At 50.0% G+C, this 16,569-nt stretch overlaps 2 protein-coding genes across 6 annotated transcripts in view; one reads left to right on the top strand and one right to left on the bottom strand.

Annotated features, from left to right (window-relative positions):
- Dcst2 (DC-STAMP domain containing 2) overlaps positions 1-7,150 on the bottom strand; it is a 13,475-nt gene extending 6,325 nt beyond the window's left edge. Inside the window, exons 1-11 of one of the 5 annotated variants that reach the window (XM_031374504.1) lie at positions 6,842-7,150; positions 6,528-6,698; positions 6,153-6,254; positions 5,719-5,916; positions 5,279-5,344; positions 4,566-4,779; positions 4,248-4,405; positions 3,583-3,747; positions 1,776-1,943; positions 1,568-1,668; positions 499-641 (exon numbers count right to left, since the gene is read on the bottom strand). In XM_031374504.1, coding sequence (XP_031230364.1) covers positions 499-641; positions 1,568-1,668; positions 1,776-1,943; positions 3,583-3,747; positions 4,248-4,405; positions 4,566-4,779; positions 5,279-5,344; positions 5,719-5,916; positions 6,153-6,254; positions 6,528-6,698; positions 6,842-7,073 — 1,718 coding nt within the window. In that variant the 5' untranslated portion in view covers positions 7,074-7,150. The remainder of the gene's footprint in view (positions 1-498; positions 642-1,567; positions 1,669-1,775; positions 1,944-3,582; positions 3,748-4,247; positions 4,406-4,565; positions 4,780-5,278; positions 5,345-5,718; positions 5,917-6,152; positions 6,255-6,527; positions 6,699-6,841) is intronic. The other 4 variants (XM_031374502.1, XM_031374500.1, XM_031374501.1 and 1 more) reach the window with 4 other exon arrangements.
- A 69-nt stretch (positions 7,151-7,219) lies between these two features.
- The window catches only part of Dcst1 (DC-STAMP domain containing 1), a 15,385-nt gene continuing 6,035 nt past the window's right edge, over positions 7,220-16,569 (top strand). The window contains exons 1-9 of the mRNA XM_031374505.1: positions 7,220-7,465; positions 8,155-8,280; positions 8,372-8,446; positions 13,358-13,486; positions 13,860-13,999; positions 14,659-14,866; positions 14,968-15,111; positions 15,651-15,772; positions 16,182-16,342. Of these exons, the coding sequence (XP_031230365.1) occupies positions 7,315-7,465; positions 8,155-8,280; positions 8,372-8,446; positions 13,358-13,486; positions 13,860-13,999; positions 14,659-14,866; positions 14,968-15,111; positions 15,651-15,772; positions 16,182-16,342 (1,256 nt within the window). The 5' untranslated portion in view covers positions 7,220-7,314. The remainder of the gene's footprint in view (positions 7,466-8,154; positions 8,281-8,371; positions 8,447-13,357; positions 13,487-13,859; positions 14,000-14,658; positions 14,867-14,967; positions 15,112-15,650; positions 15,773-16,181; positions 16,343-16,569) is intronic.

Here is a 16,569-nt window from a genome sequence, read left to right as displayed (position 1 = left end):
GCACTGACTGCTCTTCCAGAGGTCCTGAGTTCAATTCACAGCAACCACATGATGGCTCACAACCATCTACAATGGGATCTGATGCCGTCTTCTGGTGTGTCTGTAGTCAGTTACAGTGTGTTCATATAAATAAATAAATCTAAAAAAAATAATTAAAAAACAAAAAACAGCCAGGCAGTGGTGGCGCACGCCTTTAATCCCAGCACTTGGGAGGCAGAGGCAGATTTCTGAGTTTGAGGCCAGCCTGGTCTACAAAGTGAGTACCAGGGAAGCCAAGGCTATACAGAGAAACCCTGTCTTGAAAACAAACAAACAAAACAAAACAGACAAACAAAAACCCCTCTGGTCCTTAATTCTCCCTCCAGGACATGAAAGTTATGGATTGATACCTTCTTCAACCAAACTTCTTGTCCTTGAGAAGCACAACAACCCATTCTGGCCTCTCCTCTTTTTCTGTCTATTGCCACCTGTGCCTATAGGGAAGTACAATAGACTCACCGGGTGGCTAGCACCTGGAGGATAGTCATCGGGCCCTGGTCCTTTGTCTGGTCATTTGCCCTTCGATTCACTGATCGTTGCACTGTAGCCATTACGTTGCTCCGACGACTCAGAAGCAAATTGTAGAGGTGTGTGATCCTTTCCTGGGGGGATGGGGGTTGGACCAGGAATGGGAACAAGTGACCCCCAGTTTCCCCAGAACCCATATTAGTAAGTTCACAATAGGCTGTGACTCCAGTTCTAGAGGACCCAACACCTCTGGCCTCTGTAGGCACCCACAAACACGTGGAATACACTCACACAGGAAAAAAAATATATATACCTAATTAAAACCTTAAAAAGTTAAAGAATCGCCAGGCAATGGTGGCACATGCACTTGATCCCAGCACTTGGGAGGCAGAGGCAGGCAGATTTCTGAATTCGAGGCTAACCTGGTCTACAGAGTGAGTTCCAGGACAGCCAGGGCTACACAAAGAAACCCTGACTTGAAAAAAAAAAAAAAAAAGTAGAAGAATCTCTTTTAAATGGTGGGGTGGTGGGCTGGAGCAATGGCTCAGTACTTAAGAACACTGGCTGCTCTTCCAGAGGACCCAGGTTCCATTCCCAGCACCTACATGGCAGCTCATTTCTGTAACTCCAGCTCCAGGAATCCTGACCACTTCACACAGATACACATGCAGACAAAACACCAATGCACATAAAATAAAGACCAATAATAATAATTTAAATGCCTGTCTGGCAGCCTAACCAGACTATGTACTTCATTTTGGAGTCCCTGCACAGCAACCCTCATACAGCACACCCAAGTGTGTCACACTGCCCTACTACTATGGTTTTAGCAAAGCCTTGGAGAGGCATGAACCTCAGGAAGCCCTGGTTCAAAGGCTATGGTTCCTCCTGGCTCCACTGGAGGGCCTGAGAACTCAAGGGCCTGGTCTTTGCTCTGAGCTCTGGTAGAGGACTAGAGACTAGAGCTGCCAAGGACTTCAATATCCTCAAAGCCAAGACAGATAGCCACCAATTTAGCATCAGGGCCATAGCAGAGAGTTACTGGATATGGCCCCCTCACCTGTTCCCTGGAGGGGTAATAGGAGGCACAGATGACACGCCGCAGCCTGCTGACATAGCTGCCAAACAGAGTGACGAAGAAGCACAGACCGTACATGGTACCTGGGAGCACAGCACACAGTGAGCACTACCCACTACCCAAGGCACTAGCCACACTCCTGGTCCATGTGCTCCCCTCATCCCCTCTTCACTCTTAGTGAGGTAAATACCGATAATGACGTAACCGTTAGTATCTGGTTCTGAGGGATGAAGGACGCAGCGCTTGGACAATATACTGACGTTGCCTTGTTGCAGAACATCAAAAGCTGACGCCAGGTCACGGTAAATATTCCCTGAATAGCCAGACCCTTCCACCGATATAGACGATACCACAGGGCCTGGCACAAAGATATTGTAAGAGACAGACACTCGAGGTAAGGGCCCAATCTCTGCCACCTTCCACGTGGTGGAAAGTAGAGCCAGGAAGATCATAGGCATAACTCACACACTCATCTCTGATCCCTCATCCCTGCATAAGTACTCCTCAAGGTACCCTAAGGTCCAGCCTCTGTCCTAACACCACAATCCAGCTGGCTGACACTACTATAACCTTTATGACCATCCCAGAACCATTGAAATGTTGGCTAAAAGCGGACAATTTTTTCTTCTGGTTTTAGAGACAGGGTCTCACTATGTAGCCTCATCACTCAATCCTACTGTACTGCCTCAGCCCCCGAAGCGCTGGGATTACAGGTCAGGACCACCACACTCAGGCTTATCAGGTTTATTGTTGTGGCTTACTTTTGTACTGAGTTTCAATTTTCCTTTTTTTTGTTGTTTATTCATTTGTTATTAGTGCATGTGCATGCATGTGTGCATGCATGCATAAGTATATGTGTGTATGCGTCTGTGCACACGTGTGTATGTGTGTATGCATGTTTGTGTGTGTATGTATGCATGTGTGTATGTGTGTGTACTTGTGCATGTGTGCATTTGTGTGTGCATGTGCATGTGTGTGTTTATATGTGTACATCTGTGTGCATTGTGTGCATGTGTGTATGTTTATGTGTGTACACACATGTGCATATGTGTGTGCATGCTTGTGTGTGTGTGTGTGTGTGTGTGTGCGTGTGTGGCTAAGGGAGCATATGTACCACAGCACAGGTGTGGAAGTTAGAGGATGATTCTGTGGGGTCAGTTCTCTCTTTCCACATTTTCATTCTTTTTTTTTTTTTAAGATTTATTTATTTATTATATGTAAGTACACTGTAGCTGTCTTCAGACACTCCAGGAGAGGGCATCAGATCTCATTACGGATGGTTGTGAGCCACCATGTGGTTGCTAGGATTTGAACTCAGGACCTTCGGAAGAGCAGTCAGTGCTCTTAGCTGCTGAGCCATCTCGCCAGCCCCTCTTTCCACATTTTCAAAGGTTTTGAGTATTGAACTCAGGTTGAGCCTCGATCACAAGTGTTTTACTCACTGAAACACCTTGTCTTTGGGTTAGTTTGTCTTTCTTTCTTTCTTTTCTTTCTTTCTTCTGTTCTTTATGTCCTGATATACAGATCCAGGTTAATTATATCCCTTGGCTTGTGACTTGGTCTCAACCATGGGTCATGAAGGTGCTAAACAAAAGTAGTCTGACTCCTTACAGTAACCCAGTCAGCAGCCACCACTCTGTTGTTCAGATGAGCAAACTGAAGCTCTGAGAGGTTAAGCAATTTGTCCTTTGTCTGTGGATGCGTGTGCTGGGGTTGAACCTGGGGTACTGAGCTGTGCTGGGGCTCTATCTCCTGCTCCCCAGTAAATTACTTAAAAATCACATTCTGACAAAGGACAGGGCTGAGATTTGAACCCAGGGTAGTTCGACTTAGAGCTTGTGCTATTCTGTTATGCTCTATCCTTGACCCAGACAGGAGGCAGAGGTTGGAAGAATGGGTGGCAGTGACATGAAGATTCCAGGGATCCCCCCAGGAGAAGGAGCCAGGACGAAGAGAATGCATGGGATGAGTGGACACAGAACAGGTGGGGCACTCACTGCGGGCTACAATCTCGCCCTGGAGGTGGTACCGGGCCAGATCCAGTAGCCAGAAGACGCCATAGTCCAGAAAGACCAGGAACAGCACGATGAGGAGATGGCGGATGAGGTTAACAAACTCCATGATATAAAAAATCCGTTCCCACTGGCTCAGGAACAAGGAGCCTGAAGGAGTAGATAGTCAGAAGTGTGTTCCCCAATTCTCCTGCCCACACATCCCAGCTCTTGGCAGGTGCCTGCTCTAATCAAGTTCAGTTTAATTTAATTACTCACTCAGAAGACAAAATGGAAAGACCATGTGAGGACCATGGAAAGCTGGGGAGCACTCTTCAGGGGTTGGGGCTTGATGGTTATATGGAAAAGCCTTGCAGCTTTACCTGGGATCAATGTCTCATCCCTTGGACCCCCTCTGTGCTTGCTTGACTCCTACCTCCTAGGCAGTCTTCCTTTCCCCATTAGGACGTCCACCCCTCCTGCCTTCACCTCAGGAAGCCTTCCCAACCGCACATCACTGCTCTGTGTTTTTCCCTGTGTCTCCCTCCATCTCAGCATGAAGCCATCTCTCCTCCCTCTGGCCCAGTATGCTCCAAAACAGTCAGATCTGTAGGGCTGAGGAAGGCCCAGGCTGCTCCAGAGCTCCTCCTTTCTATCCTCAGCACCCTCACCTGGCTGGATGTACTGTGCGGCCTCGTGAGAAGTGAGTGGCAGAACTGTAGGCATCCCTGCCAGCGAGCGTATTGCCTCCATGTCCAGGAAGCGCCTGGTGATATAGACGTTGTCGAAAATGTCCGAGTTCAGGTAATGGTACCGATAACGGAGGCCTCTGAGGGGAAGCGCATATGGGATTTCTTGGCTCTCTTTACCAGACCTCCAGGTACTCTAGGCTATGCTTTCCTGCCAGTTTCCTTCCCCTCACCCGCAAGATGCCATGGATGGCCAGCCCCACAGCCCATCTCTCCCAGAGGCCCTTGGTTGACCCTCACTGGATGTAGAGAAGTCCAAAGAACAGAGGCATGGTGTAGCCCATCAAAGACAAGGCCTCCCTGGCAGTGTACAACTTCATGCTGACAGCCTCCTGTATGTCCAAAGCCACCTGGGACAGGCTCCGAGAGGAATTGAAGTCCACAGAGAAGTAGTGGGTGGCTGTCATGTTGAACTCAAACTCACGACGTAGCTTACCAAGCAGCTTTATCACAGCTGGGACCGGTGAGGTCAGAGGGGACATGAGCCGAGACCGTGGTTAGGAGGACAGAGGGGTGTGGGGTGTGGGGTGTCCAGGCTCTGCAGTTGCAGACCCACAAACTGGCCAGAGCTCCCAAGGCCCAGACCTTCTCTAGGAAACAGTGACACCTTCCAGACACACAGCACTAGCCTTGGCCTAAGGCTTCTGCTTCATCACGAGTGAGCCACGACCTACGCTCTGGTTCCTCCCAGCTCACGTGACCTACGCTTGGGTGGGGAGGCCCTGCTCCTCCCAGATTCTGCACTGAAGTCTGGCTTTGATAAGGCACTTCCCCCACCCACTGGGCCTCAGTTTCTCAATCAGCTCAACTTAGACATTAGTCTGGGTGGACCCTGCAAAGTTCCTTCCTGCTCTTGCATTCTCACATAGGGATGGACCAGAAGACTTCAGTGCCAGTGGCCGCAGTAAGACGAGGAGAACACTGGTAGCAGGGGGGCGGGGGGGGTCACTCACGGGTGCGGATGGTACTTCGCAGGAACTGTTGGAGGTACAAAGGCAAGACGCAGAACTTCTGGATCACTGAGAGGCAGGAGCTCAGGGTTGGGAGGAGCAGAGATACAGCTGGCCTGGCCACCCCTGAAAACTTCCTCTCACAGGGCTGTCTGGACTTTCTGCCTTTTCCATCAATCTCTGCACTTGCTAACGGTTTTTGGTCTTCTCTACTGTGCTTTCTTATTCTTAGCATTGGTCCTTCCTTCCTTCCCACCTTTCCCTCCCTAACCCCAGAATCCTTATGAGCCCCACACTCAACACCCCTTATATAACCTCCTGTGCCCACTCTCTGACGGATCCTGTATTCTCACACCCCCTCCCCCCTCCCCCTTTCCTGCAGGGGACCCCAGCTTTCTCACACCCCTCTCCCCCTTTCCTGCAGGGGACCCCAGCTTTCTCACAGCTGGCAAGTCCACAGACAGTCAATTTGTAGGGAATGAGCGTATAACACAGTTGAGGGAATCCCGACACGACCTTCGTACAGCGTTTCATGGCACGATCAAACACTTGAGTGCATTTTATGTAAGGGTTCCCCAGCTCGGAGTTGCACACGTCACCAATATGAAGAAGCCAGTACCACACATTCTGCAGACTCCTGGCTGTGGCCAAGGACAAACCCAGGGTAAAGCCACAAGCCAAGCCATGGTGGACGCCCCCCTCCCTGGAGGGCCATTCTCTATCAATTTCAGTAACGGGTAACACCAACCAACCCCCCAGAACTGGTCAGGGGTCAGATATGCTGTATGTAGTGAGACCTGAGCAGGCCTGGAAAGGGATTAGGATAAGGAGGTTGGGGGCATTTTGAACTTCCAAACCAAATATGCAACACACCTACCTATATGCTTCACGCCATCTATGATGGACCGGATGAACTTGCGTATCCGGTCAGCCACCACTTTGGCCTTCTGGGCAAGAGCTTTAATCTTAGATAGAGCACCTGAGGGACAAAGGGTAAGACTGTTGTAGGTGTCTTCCTGCAGGAGCTGATTCTCACCATTTCCTTGGGGAGAGGGAATAAAAGCGGGCTATCAGAGCCATGGGGGAGCCTGGGTGCTGGGCTGTGAAAATGACCGGGTTGAGGAGGAGGCTGGAGGGCAAGGGATGAGGATTTTTCTTAGGGTAGGACACAGTTCCAGCAGAAAGCAATTAAGCCGAAGGGCAGAAGACCCAGCAGAATGGGAGGCGGTGGTAGGCTGGGGGTGGGCCTTACTGACAAGGGGCTGCTTGACCCTCTCCAGCATTTCAGCTGTCTGGTTCAGTGCCAGCTCTGCCCCACAGGCCACAGCTTCACTTGCCCGGGTGAAGTTTTTCAGGGTGTTCGCACAAGGCCCTTGAAGCACCAGCCCAAAGGCAGCCACCAACAGCAGCAACCGGCTCTGCTCTGTGGAGACAGCTCAGTTACAGACCAGGGCCTCCACCCGCAACCCCAACCCCCGCCCTGAGACAACCATTAGTCCTTAATAGGAGTTTTTACAATACTTCCCTCCCTACCCCAGGCCAACCCTGCCCTGCTCCCAGGCTCACTGGAGAAGGCCTGTGGAAGCAGCAGGAAGACCGAGACGCGGACCTGGCGGGAGAACCCCATGCCTATGCTAAGAAAGGCAGCGAAAGTGACTGTGGTCACCAGGCAGCCAAAGGGGCTGCGTCCTTCCCCTAGAAGTTCTAGGAGCCCATAGGCTGTGGCCAAGGACAAACCCACTGTGAAGCCAAAGGTACTTCGGACCACAGCCCGTGCTGTGCTGGATCCCTCCTCCATGGTCAGTTTTGACCATGTCTGCTAGGACCCAATGCCAGTGTGTCTCCAGAAAAGGCCTTGAGATTCTTCAGTTTCTATGGACCTGGAATTCTTCATCCTGTTCTAAGGTTCTGCAGGAGGCTTGTACTATGGGCGTGTCTCAGAACCCCACTACCCAGATGTTCTGAGGGCTCCCGGAGCTGAGGAATGGAAGGACACAGGCCAGTTGTGGGCTATATGTGAAGCAAAGGACACAGGTGGTATGGCGTTCCTCTCATCGACACTTCACAGCCTGGGAATCTTTGAAAAGATTTCCGGGATAAAAGAGGTTCTCAAGAAGAGGCTGCTGGACCTCACACAGCGTCAGGACCAAGCAGGAAGGCAACAAAGGAAGCCGCCCCGGCCCCACACCAGTGAGACAGCCCTCAGATGCTCACCTATTTCCAGCATCCCCCAGACTCCTCTTGTCCTCTCTCCTCTGCCATCCACCTCTATCCCTCCTGTCCTCCCTCAGTCCAGCCCTCTTCTCTTCTCCTCCACTCTGGCCTTATTCCTCAGGATCCCTCTTTCTAGTGTGTTCCACGTCCCCACCACCAGGATTCCCCAGAGTCTGATCCTCTCAAAATCTCAAAGCTTGAGGCTGGAGAGATGGCCCAGTGGTTAAGAGCACTGGCTGCATTTCCAGAGGTCCTGAGTTCAGCTCCCAGCACCCTCACAGGGGCTCACCACCCTATATAAAATATGAAATCTTATGCCGTCTCTGAGCATACATGCAGACAGAACACGCATATACATAAACTAAGTAAATAATTTGGGTGGGGAGGGTTTCAAGACCCCCAAACTTTGAGGGCTGGAGAGATGGCTCAATGGTTAAGAATATTTACTACTCTCCCAGAGGATTTGATCCAACACTCACATCAAGCAGTGTACACCTGCCTGTGATTGTAGCTCCAGGGGATCCAATACCCTTTGACCACTGGCATGCACATACTGCACATAAACTCAGGCACACATACACTCATAAATAAAAACAAAGCATTAACCTTAGTGAACCTCACTCAGCCAGAAGAAGAGGTTCTGAGCTGAGCTGCCCCCACTTCAGTCATACAGGGGCTCCTACACTGGGGTCTTCCAGTTTCCTGGAATCGGTTTCTGTGGCGCCAGCCAGGGGAGTTTCCAGCAACTGCTTTCCTGCTAGGAGCAGGCACTGGTGGGCTCCTGGCCATAGGCAAGTATGGGAGCAGAAGGGCAGGGTTGGGGCAGGGCTGGGGCAGGACTGGGACTGTCCATTGACTTTTGGCTTCACCCTGTTCTTTCAGGTCTCTTTCAGCTCTTGGTGAACCCCATGAACATTTATGAGGAGCAGAAGGTGGTGGCGTTGTATGGCTTGACAAGTTAGTAATTGGTAAAGGGTGGGCATTGGGGGCCTAAAGGAACCTGGGGCTTGCTCCTTCTGTGCCCCAAAGTCCACAGCTTTAGCCTCCTCTTACACATTAGAAAAAAAGGACAGGAAGCTCAAGAGAAAGGCTCCCAACCCCTGCCTTCAGCAAGTCCAGGAGTCCACTGCCCACACAACATAGGCCAAATTCTGCAGCTTATAACCTGCTCTGTTGAGCCCTGCAGCACACTTTTTATTCTTAAGTAACCCAGTTCATTTGTTCATTCATTTGTTCCATCCTTCCTTCCTTCTTTGAGATTCAGAAGTAAACAAAATTGACAAGCACCAGACATTTTTTTGAGTTTACATTTAAAAAGAAAAAAATCCAAAAATCAAAAAACTCTGTGAATTACAGGCCACCCTGGTCTATAGAGCTAGTTCCAAGACCACCAACCATAACTACCCAGAGAAAAATCAAAATAAAAATCTGTCTCGAAAAATCAAAATAAAAAAATCAGATATATCTGGGTATGGTGGTTCACACCTAACCCCAAAACTTATAAGGCCTTATGACCACCAGGAGGATTGCTATGAGTTCAAGATTACCTGGCCAACACAGTATGTTCCAGGCCAGTCTGGGTTGCTAAGTAATGACCCTAGCTAGAGGTTTTTAGGTTACAAAATACCTGCCACAACTCCAGGTATCACATCTCCGTGCATTCATCTCATAGACCAGAGGAGAAACATGTCTCTCCTGCCCCTGTTCAGGAACCAGGAAAACTTGCCAGGAAGCACTTCACATCTCTTTTTACAGCAACTGATGCCCTTCCCTAAATCTGTCCCAACCCAGGGGCATGGAGTTAATGTCACTAGCTTATTGAACATGTTGAGTCTTTGGCCATGAGGCCAAGGCTACAGCAGGGTGTTTTCTTGTCTGACCTCTGTGTTCCTGTTCTGTGGACAACCTTTCGCTCACACGTGCACAAGTCCCAAGTGTGCTGACTAGTTAGGCCTTATCTTAAGGAGTTAAAGGGTCATGTCTACTCCACATCGGGACTTCAGGCTCCCATGATTCTAAAATGTCACCTCTCCTTGCTGCTCCAAACTGCCCCCACCTCTGTCTGCCCCTTAGCCCTGGGTTCTGCAGTGAAAAGGGGGTGTGGCTTCTCTTCCACTCCTTTCTCCCCTCTTTCTCTTTCTAGTGTAGCTTTGCTCCTGCCTCCCTTTGAAGCATCTCTGACAGTTTCATACATGCATAGAATGAATTTAGTCCCCGCACTCCCCCCCACCTTTTTTTTTTTTTTTTGCTTTTCCAAGCAGGGTTTCTCTGTGTAGCCCTGGCTGTCCTGGTACTCACTCTGTAGACCAGGCTGGCCTGGAACTAACAGAGATCCACCTACCTCTGCCCTCTGAGTGCTTGGAGTAATGGCATGCACTACTACACACTGCAGTGAATTTTAGACTTTTTAACCCCACTTTCCCTTCCCTCACCCTGCCCTGCCTGTGAAACCTTTCTGCCCAATGAGTCCTCCTCCCCTTTCCATGGCTTCGTTCTGTGTTTAATTAGAATTCTTTGAGCAAATATGGGTAGGAAGCCATTTATTGGAGCAAGGGCAGTTTATCAGTAGCTACACCACTCCCTCTGGCCTCTCCTTCCAACCCCCACTCAGCTCACCACATTACCCTGCACCCTTTCCCCCCCTAGACAAGGTCTCAGGTAGCCTAGGTTAGACTTCAAACTCCTGCTCCTCCTTGTCCTCAGCTAGCAAGTGCTAGAGTTACAGGCCTTCTTTCTGATGTCAGAAAGGGGAGAGGAAGAATTAGAGGAAAAAGGACAAAATCTTCCTTCCTTCCTTCCTTTCTCTCTTTCTTTCTTTCCTTCTTTCTTTCTTTCTTTCTTTCTTTCTTTCTTTCTTTCTTTCTTTCTTTCTTTCTTTAATGATGGGGAGAGGGCCAGAGTCTTAAGACACCAATGCTGTTACAATTCTTCACCAGTGCCCTTGGCATGGCAGGCTCTTTTGGGGGGGGGACTCAGATGGATCCCCGTAGCTTCTGTGAGCCAGGCATAGGCTCCTCCTTTGAGATGCGCTCCACCCCAGCCCCTAGCAGACTGTCCTTGTGGATGGAAAGCCTCAGGACTTGCTGTGTACCTTGTAGTTGCACTCTCCCCTAGAGAGAAGTTGCACACTCTGGGATCTACACAGGACAGGGCCTGGAGCAACCTGGCCAGCTGCTACAGTTCTGCTGGAATCTAGCCCACAAGGAACAAGGCAGGGTCCCTCCCTGTGACAGTCCCCAGAGGGTCTGGACTTGACCTGTGGTGTCCTCAGACTGTTCTCCTGGGCCTGCCGACACTCAATGTTACCTCTTTAATTTCCAGAACATTCACATTTCTGGTTTATTTTTTACTAATGAAATGATTGTTCTTGTAGCTGCGACCATCCTGGAACCAGCTATGTAAACCAAGGTGGCCTCAAACCCACAGAGATTTGATCTGCTTGCCTCCCAAATTCTGGTTTTAAAGGCATATACCACCATACCCAGCCCTCCTCCTCTCCCTTCTCCACCCCTCCTCTCCTTCCTCCACCTCCTCTCTCCCCCTCCTCCTTTTTTGGGCAGGGTCTCATATATCTCAGACTGAGAATGGCCTTGAATTTTTGTTTCTTCTGCCTCTACCTCTTTAGTGTTAATATTAAAGGCATATACCACCATGACACCTAGGTTTGGGGTTGGGTTGGTTTGGTTTGGGTGCTGGGGATCAAACCCAGGGCATCATGAGTGTCAGGCAAGTGCTCTATATCAACTGGGCTACATTCCCCAGTCCTCTTTACTTTTTGAGACAGAGTCTCATGGAGTTGATCAGGGTGACCGTGAACATGCTCTACAGACCTTTCTAGCCTCCTGCCTCAGCCTCTTGAGTAATTGAGGTGATAAGGCATGTGACACCAGACCCAGATCTCTGTATTTAAAATTATTTACCTACTTAGTGTTGGTGAGTATAATGACCCAGTCCTTCTCCCCTTCTACAAACTGGCTGGGTAAAGTAAAAAGCTAGTTTTTCCCTTTGTGTGAAGCTGAGGGATCTCCTGGGACATAAAACAGCGTCTGTCTGTCTGTCTTTCAGCTATTATCTCAGCTTCAGTCTTCGGCCAGAAGGCCAAGACTACAGAAGAAGTTTTTTTTGCTGCCCTGTAATGCATAGATTGCTTTAGGCAACCCCAGACTCGACTCCCAGGGGCCAGGGTAGAACCAGGCTATTGTCCTTGAACAAAATCCAAGTTGTGTTAACAAGTGAGAAGGCAGAAGGAAAAAAGAAACTGCTGGGTGGCATCCAGGGTCTGCCACAAACCTGTATGTCTAGCTGGAGCCATGGGGGAGGAGTGCAGCTGACAGGGCACAGGGTAATAACGTGAAGACCTGGTGAGAAACAGGCATTGGCCAGGGCCCTGTGGACTTATGGGCAAGAGACTCAGTGGCCTGGGATCATGGGAGAAAAGGGGAGGGGCCGATCACCAGAGTCTATCAAGCATGTCTAATGGTTTGGAGTCTATCCACCAAGTGTAATAGAAAGACAGGGAAGGGCTGTGATCTGAGTTATGCTTTTATAAGATCATTGTGGCCACTGAAGTGGAAGGCAGTGAGGGAAGAAGTATGAAGACCAGTTAGAAAGTTTCCATTCACAGCACTGCAAAGATGGCTCAGTGGTTAAGTGTACTGGCTGTTCTTCCAGAGGACCTGGGTTCTATTCCCAGCACCCACACTGAGCAGCTTATAACTATAACTCTGGTTCTAGGGGTCTGACACCTTCTTCTGGCCTCCATGGGTTAGGAGTGGGTATGGTGTATATACAGGCAAAACCACTTATCCACATGAAGTAAAATAAGAGATAAACAAGGGAAGCCTCAGTCCAGGAGCTTGGGGTAGAGCTCAACGGGAGATGCTTACTTCACATGTCCAGGGTCGGACCCTAGCATAGCAACGGTAGGCTCTAGTCCCAGTGAGTGATCACGGGGACTGTGGGAGGACCATGGAAATGGTGGGAGTCTAAATATCTGGGGTTTGCTCTGGTCATCATTAGGCAGAGACTCCATCTCCATGGGGATCGTCTTGTACCCTGACTAGCTCATGCTGTTCCTTTGTCCTGGACTGCCATCTGTGTCTCCTAACAACAGTTACTCATCTCCCAGGCCCAGCTGACACATCATCTCCTTTGTCCAGCCTTCCCAGCCCCACCCCTCCCTGCAGAAATACCCACACCCTCCTTGGCTCCACAGCCCTCTCCATAAGCCCCTCCCTGGTGCACTGAGCACGTCTGTCCTGTGGTAGTCATTTGTTTACATGTCTGTCTTTCTCTCTGGATTATGAGCTTCATGGAGCTCACTGTCTCCATGCAGAGGCCATGTGTGCCTCTGCTGTGACCTACCAGCCACCACACATGATTAAGGGCTACCATGTGGGAAGGCTGAAGACTTGACACTGTGGGTGTCAGAGAGCCATGAATGTCCAGGGAGCAGTCAGCACCAATGCCCATTTCTTCAACATCTCCTTTGCCTTCTCTGCTCCCTCACCACCTAATGTAAATATGCATCCATCCTGACACCCACATGCACACTCACAGGCACACACATGCGTGTGATCATGACTTTTCCATCTATCCCTTATTATCTCTGCAGGACCTTGCTGAGACAGACATAGCTGTCTGTGCTCTATAAGTGGCTGATAGATGAATGAATGAATGAATGAATGAATGAATGAATAAATGAACAAACAAACGAATGAATGGGGCCTGAGAAGTCTATCAGAGCAGGTGTAGATGGAAATGAGGGCAGAATAGATCCAGGAGAAGGCTGGGGTGGGTGGATGCCTGATAAATGTTATTCGAGGCCATCTCCTTACTTCATCTCCCATGTTCTGGATCTCCCAATAGGCTTGGGGGCCATAGGCTGGGGGACCTCCCCTCACATCCGCTGTGCCAGTCTCCTGGTGATACCCAAGATGCTGGGCAAAGAAGGCAGACTCTTTGTCATGGGATATGCTTTGGCTGCTATTTACAATGGTGAGGAGTGGCTGCCCCGAAGTGCCAGTTGGTAATGCAAAGCAGTGATGCTGGGCAGACCATCCAGTGGGGGGTTGGGGGGGAATCATGTTGTTGAAAGAGGAGAGTGTGTGTGTGTGTGTGTGTGTGTGTGTGTTCCAACTTGCTGCATTTCTCACAGTATCTTTCCACATTTTGGCCTCCTAAATTTATGGGGTTGAAAAGATAAGGATTGAATGAGATCTCTCGTAGACTTGCTCAAGTCCATCATTACGTAGCCCTAGAAGGTGGCCTATGGTCTAGTAGGTGATCTACATGCGGAGAAGGTGTTAGGGGTGGCTCTAAGAGGGGACTGGCTCTGCAGGAAAGTGACCTATTGGGCTTCTTCTGCTAGGGCCGGTGGCCAATCTAAGGTCCAACATCAACGAGGTGATAGCATCCCTGGGCTGCACGGTGGAGCTGCAGATCAACAACACCCGATCCGCCTGGCGTGTCTCCACAGCCCCTTTGCGGGCAGTGTTCAAGGGCATGGTGGTCAGCACCTTGTACAGCTTCCCTATCCCCAGGACTGAGTGGGGTTGGTCTGGGAACATGGCCCTCGATATATGGTCTCCTAGTAGGAATGCTCCTAGTATATTTTGTACCACTATCCCCAAACATTGCAGAGCCCTTCCTGATCCTGGCGTGTTAAAAAAACTAGGAGGTCAACACACCATAGGGACAGGCATGCCTGCATATTTCCAGATACCCACATGGGCAGGACTTGCTCAGCTCTGCAGCTGAACTAGAATGTTGGGAAATTGGGAATATTGACTTTTGAAACCCAGAGGATCAGAGAATGGGATATTTGGGGCTATCGGCTGGGGGTGGGCATGGGAGGTTGGGAATGTTGGAGATGAGGATTGTGGGAGGGGAGGCCATGGGGCTGTGGGAGATTAGCATCGAAGGGCAACGTTCACAGTTATGGGAACCACTGAGCAATAAGGATGGAGGAAGAGAGAGACCCAAGGAAAAGCTGAGGGTCCGAGGAGTATGGAGGGGCTACTGAGCATGTGAGCTGTGGGGAACTGGTGGGAGACTTTGTCTCAGGCCTAGACCCCTGGAGGTGTGGGTAAGAGCATTGACAGAAGACAAATTGGGAAGTGGAGTCTGTAATTTCCTGTCTCTTCTCCCTCCTACCTTCCTGACCCCAGGGCAGCAAGAAATCATTGAATAAAGAGATTCAGAATGTCACTGTCTCCTTTGAGGAACTGGATAACCAGATGAAGAGTGACATTGGCTACTCATCTGAGGACAAGAACATGAACATAGAAGAGTCAGAGGTTTTTAGAAGCTCCCGAGCCCCACCCTACATGTCCACACAGATGGTGTATGAGCTGAAGACCAAGCTACGTTGCACCCGTGAGGAGGACTCCTGAGCAGGGCAGGGGTGAGGCAGACTCTGGGGCCAGGCTCTAGGTCAAAACCCGGGAATCCCAGACACCTCCATCTTCTTGTTATAGATGTGGTAAATAGGGCCATATTCAGCTGCTACCTCTGGTTCGATAAAAAGTATCGACAGTGCAAGAAACACTTCCGGATCCCACTCATAAACAACCTGCTCTGCCTGCCATTGAAGTTCAACTTCTTCTGTTACATTGCCAAGGGTTAGTGGCAGGATGGTAGGGAAGGGGGCCCCTGGATTAAAGGAGATGAATCCTGGGGAAACACAATAGGTATATGGCAGGGGGAGCACATGCAGGTGTAGAGTGTAGGTGTTCTGGGTCCATGAGTTCACTCCTTATGGACGACCCTGTAGTGAAGATGGGTTCCAGCTAAGTTCCACATCCCATTTCTCCACTGGAAAGACCAGGATAATAATAGTTTTTATCCCCGTAAGGGTTTTGAAACTTAATGGGCTGATGCATGCCAAGTCCTAACAGAAGTGGCACCCAAAGGAACTGCTTTAGAAATGCTGGATGCCATGATTAGTATTTAGTATGGTTAAGGAGAGATGTAGAAATGGGAGTGAAGCAGCAGGCCATGTTGCTGGGTGGGAGAACCCAGGGATAGTAGAGGAGGGAGGAGTGGGTACTGTGGAAAGTCAAGGGCAGAAACTCCTAGATGAAGAGGCTCAAGGGAGGGCAGCCAGGCCTGGGATGCCGTCTGGATGAAGAGACCCTGACTTGGCCCCATTGTCCACCAGTGATGGAGATCTGGTGTTACAAACGCATCCCTGTAGAAGGCAATTTTGGGCAAACCTTTGACTCAGTCAACCGGTCTATTTATGGTCTGTCTGGAGAATTTTCAGCCAATATTGACCTTAAGGTAGGAGGCTGAGGTGTGGAAGAGGGAAGGGTGCAGATAGGGAGCAGAAGGGAAGGAAGGCAGGCGTCTAGGCCAGGATCAAGGGAGGAAGAAGGACAAGAGAGAGGCCCAGGGAAAAGACGTCTGAGTGTGGAGCAGGAGTAGTGAGAGATGACTACCCTAATGGATCATGCCAGCCTGTGGAATGTACATGTCTGGCTTGGGGGTGGATGGATAGTCAGGGATGAGATGGTGTCAATTAATGCAGGTGCAGGGAAGCAAGATTGTCACAGAGGCTGGTGAGCAAGTGAAGGGGCAGCTCCTGGAGGTCCTGGGAGAATATGTAGGGTACCAGTGGAAATGTGTTATCAAGAGGCTGGTGGGGTGTGGCGAGAGCATAGCAGGCTGTTTGCACATGTTCCCTTCCCAGGAGAAGAATCAGTCTTCAATGCTGGGTCTTGACAGCTCGAACTTCGAGCACATGAGCGTGGAGGTGCGGGACTATGTTCGCCAGCAGGAGACCTATCTGCACTGGGCTTTGGGGCTGCTGCATGTGCTCCTGTCCTGTACCTTCCTGCTGGTCTTCCATTCGTGAGTCACCAGCCCCACCTGCTCTCCTGTCCTCCACCCTGGCCGGGTGGGGGCTCTGGTATAAGAGATGTAGGTCTGACACCTCTAATTTGGAATCTGACTCTGATTTGCCTATTTGCAGGGCTAATGGGCATGTGGACATTTTGTGAGGAGAAATATTACTCATGTTCCTACTGTCTTAAAAAAAGCAACTATCTTCATTTATCTGCCTCCTTCCGGCACCCATC

This window comes from Mastomys coucha, unplaced genomic scaffold (assembly GCF_008632895.1).
Source record: "Mastomys coucha isolate ucsf_1 unplaced genomic scaffold, UCSF_Mcou_1 pScaffold16, whole genome shotgun sequence".
NCBI classification, from domain to species: Eukaryota; Metazoa; Chordata; class Mammalia; order Rodentia; family Muridae; genus Mastomys; species Mastomys coucha.
This window is presented reverse-complemented; position numbering and strand designations above follow the sequence as displayed.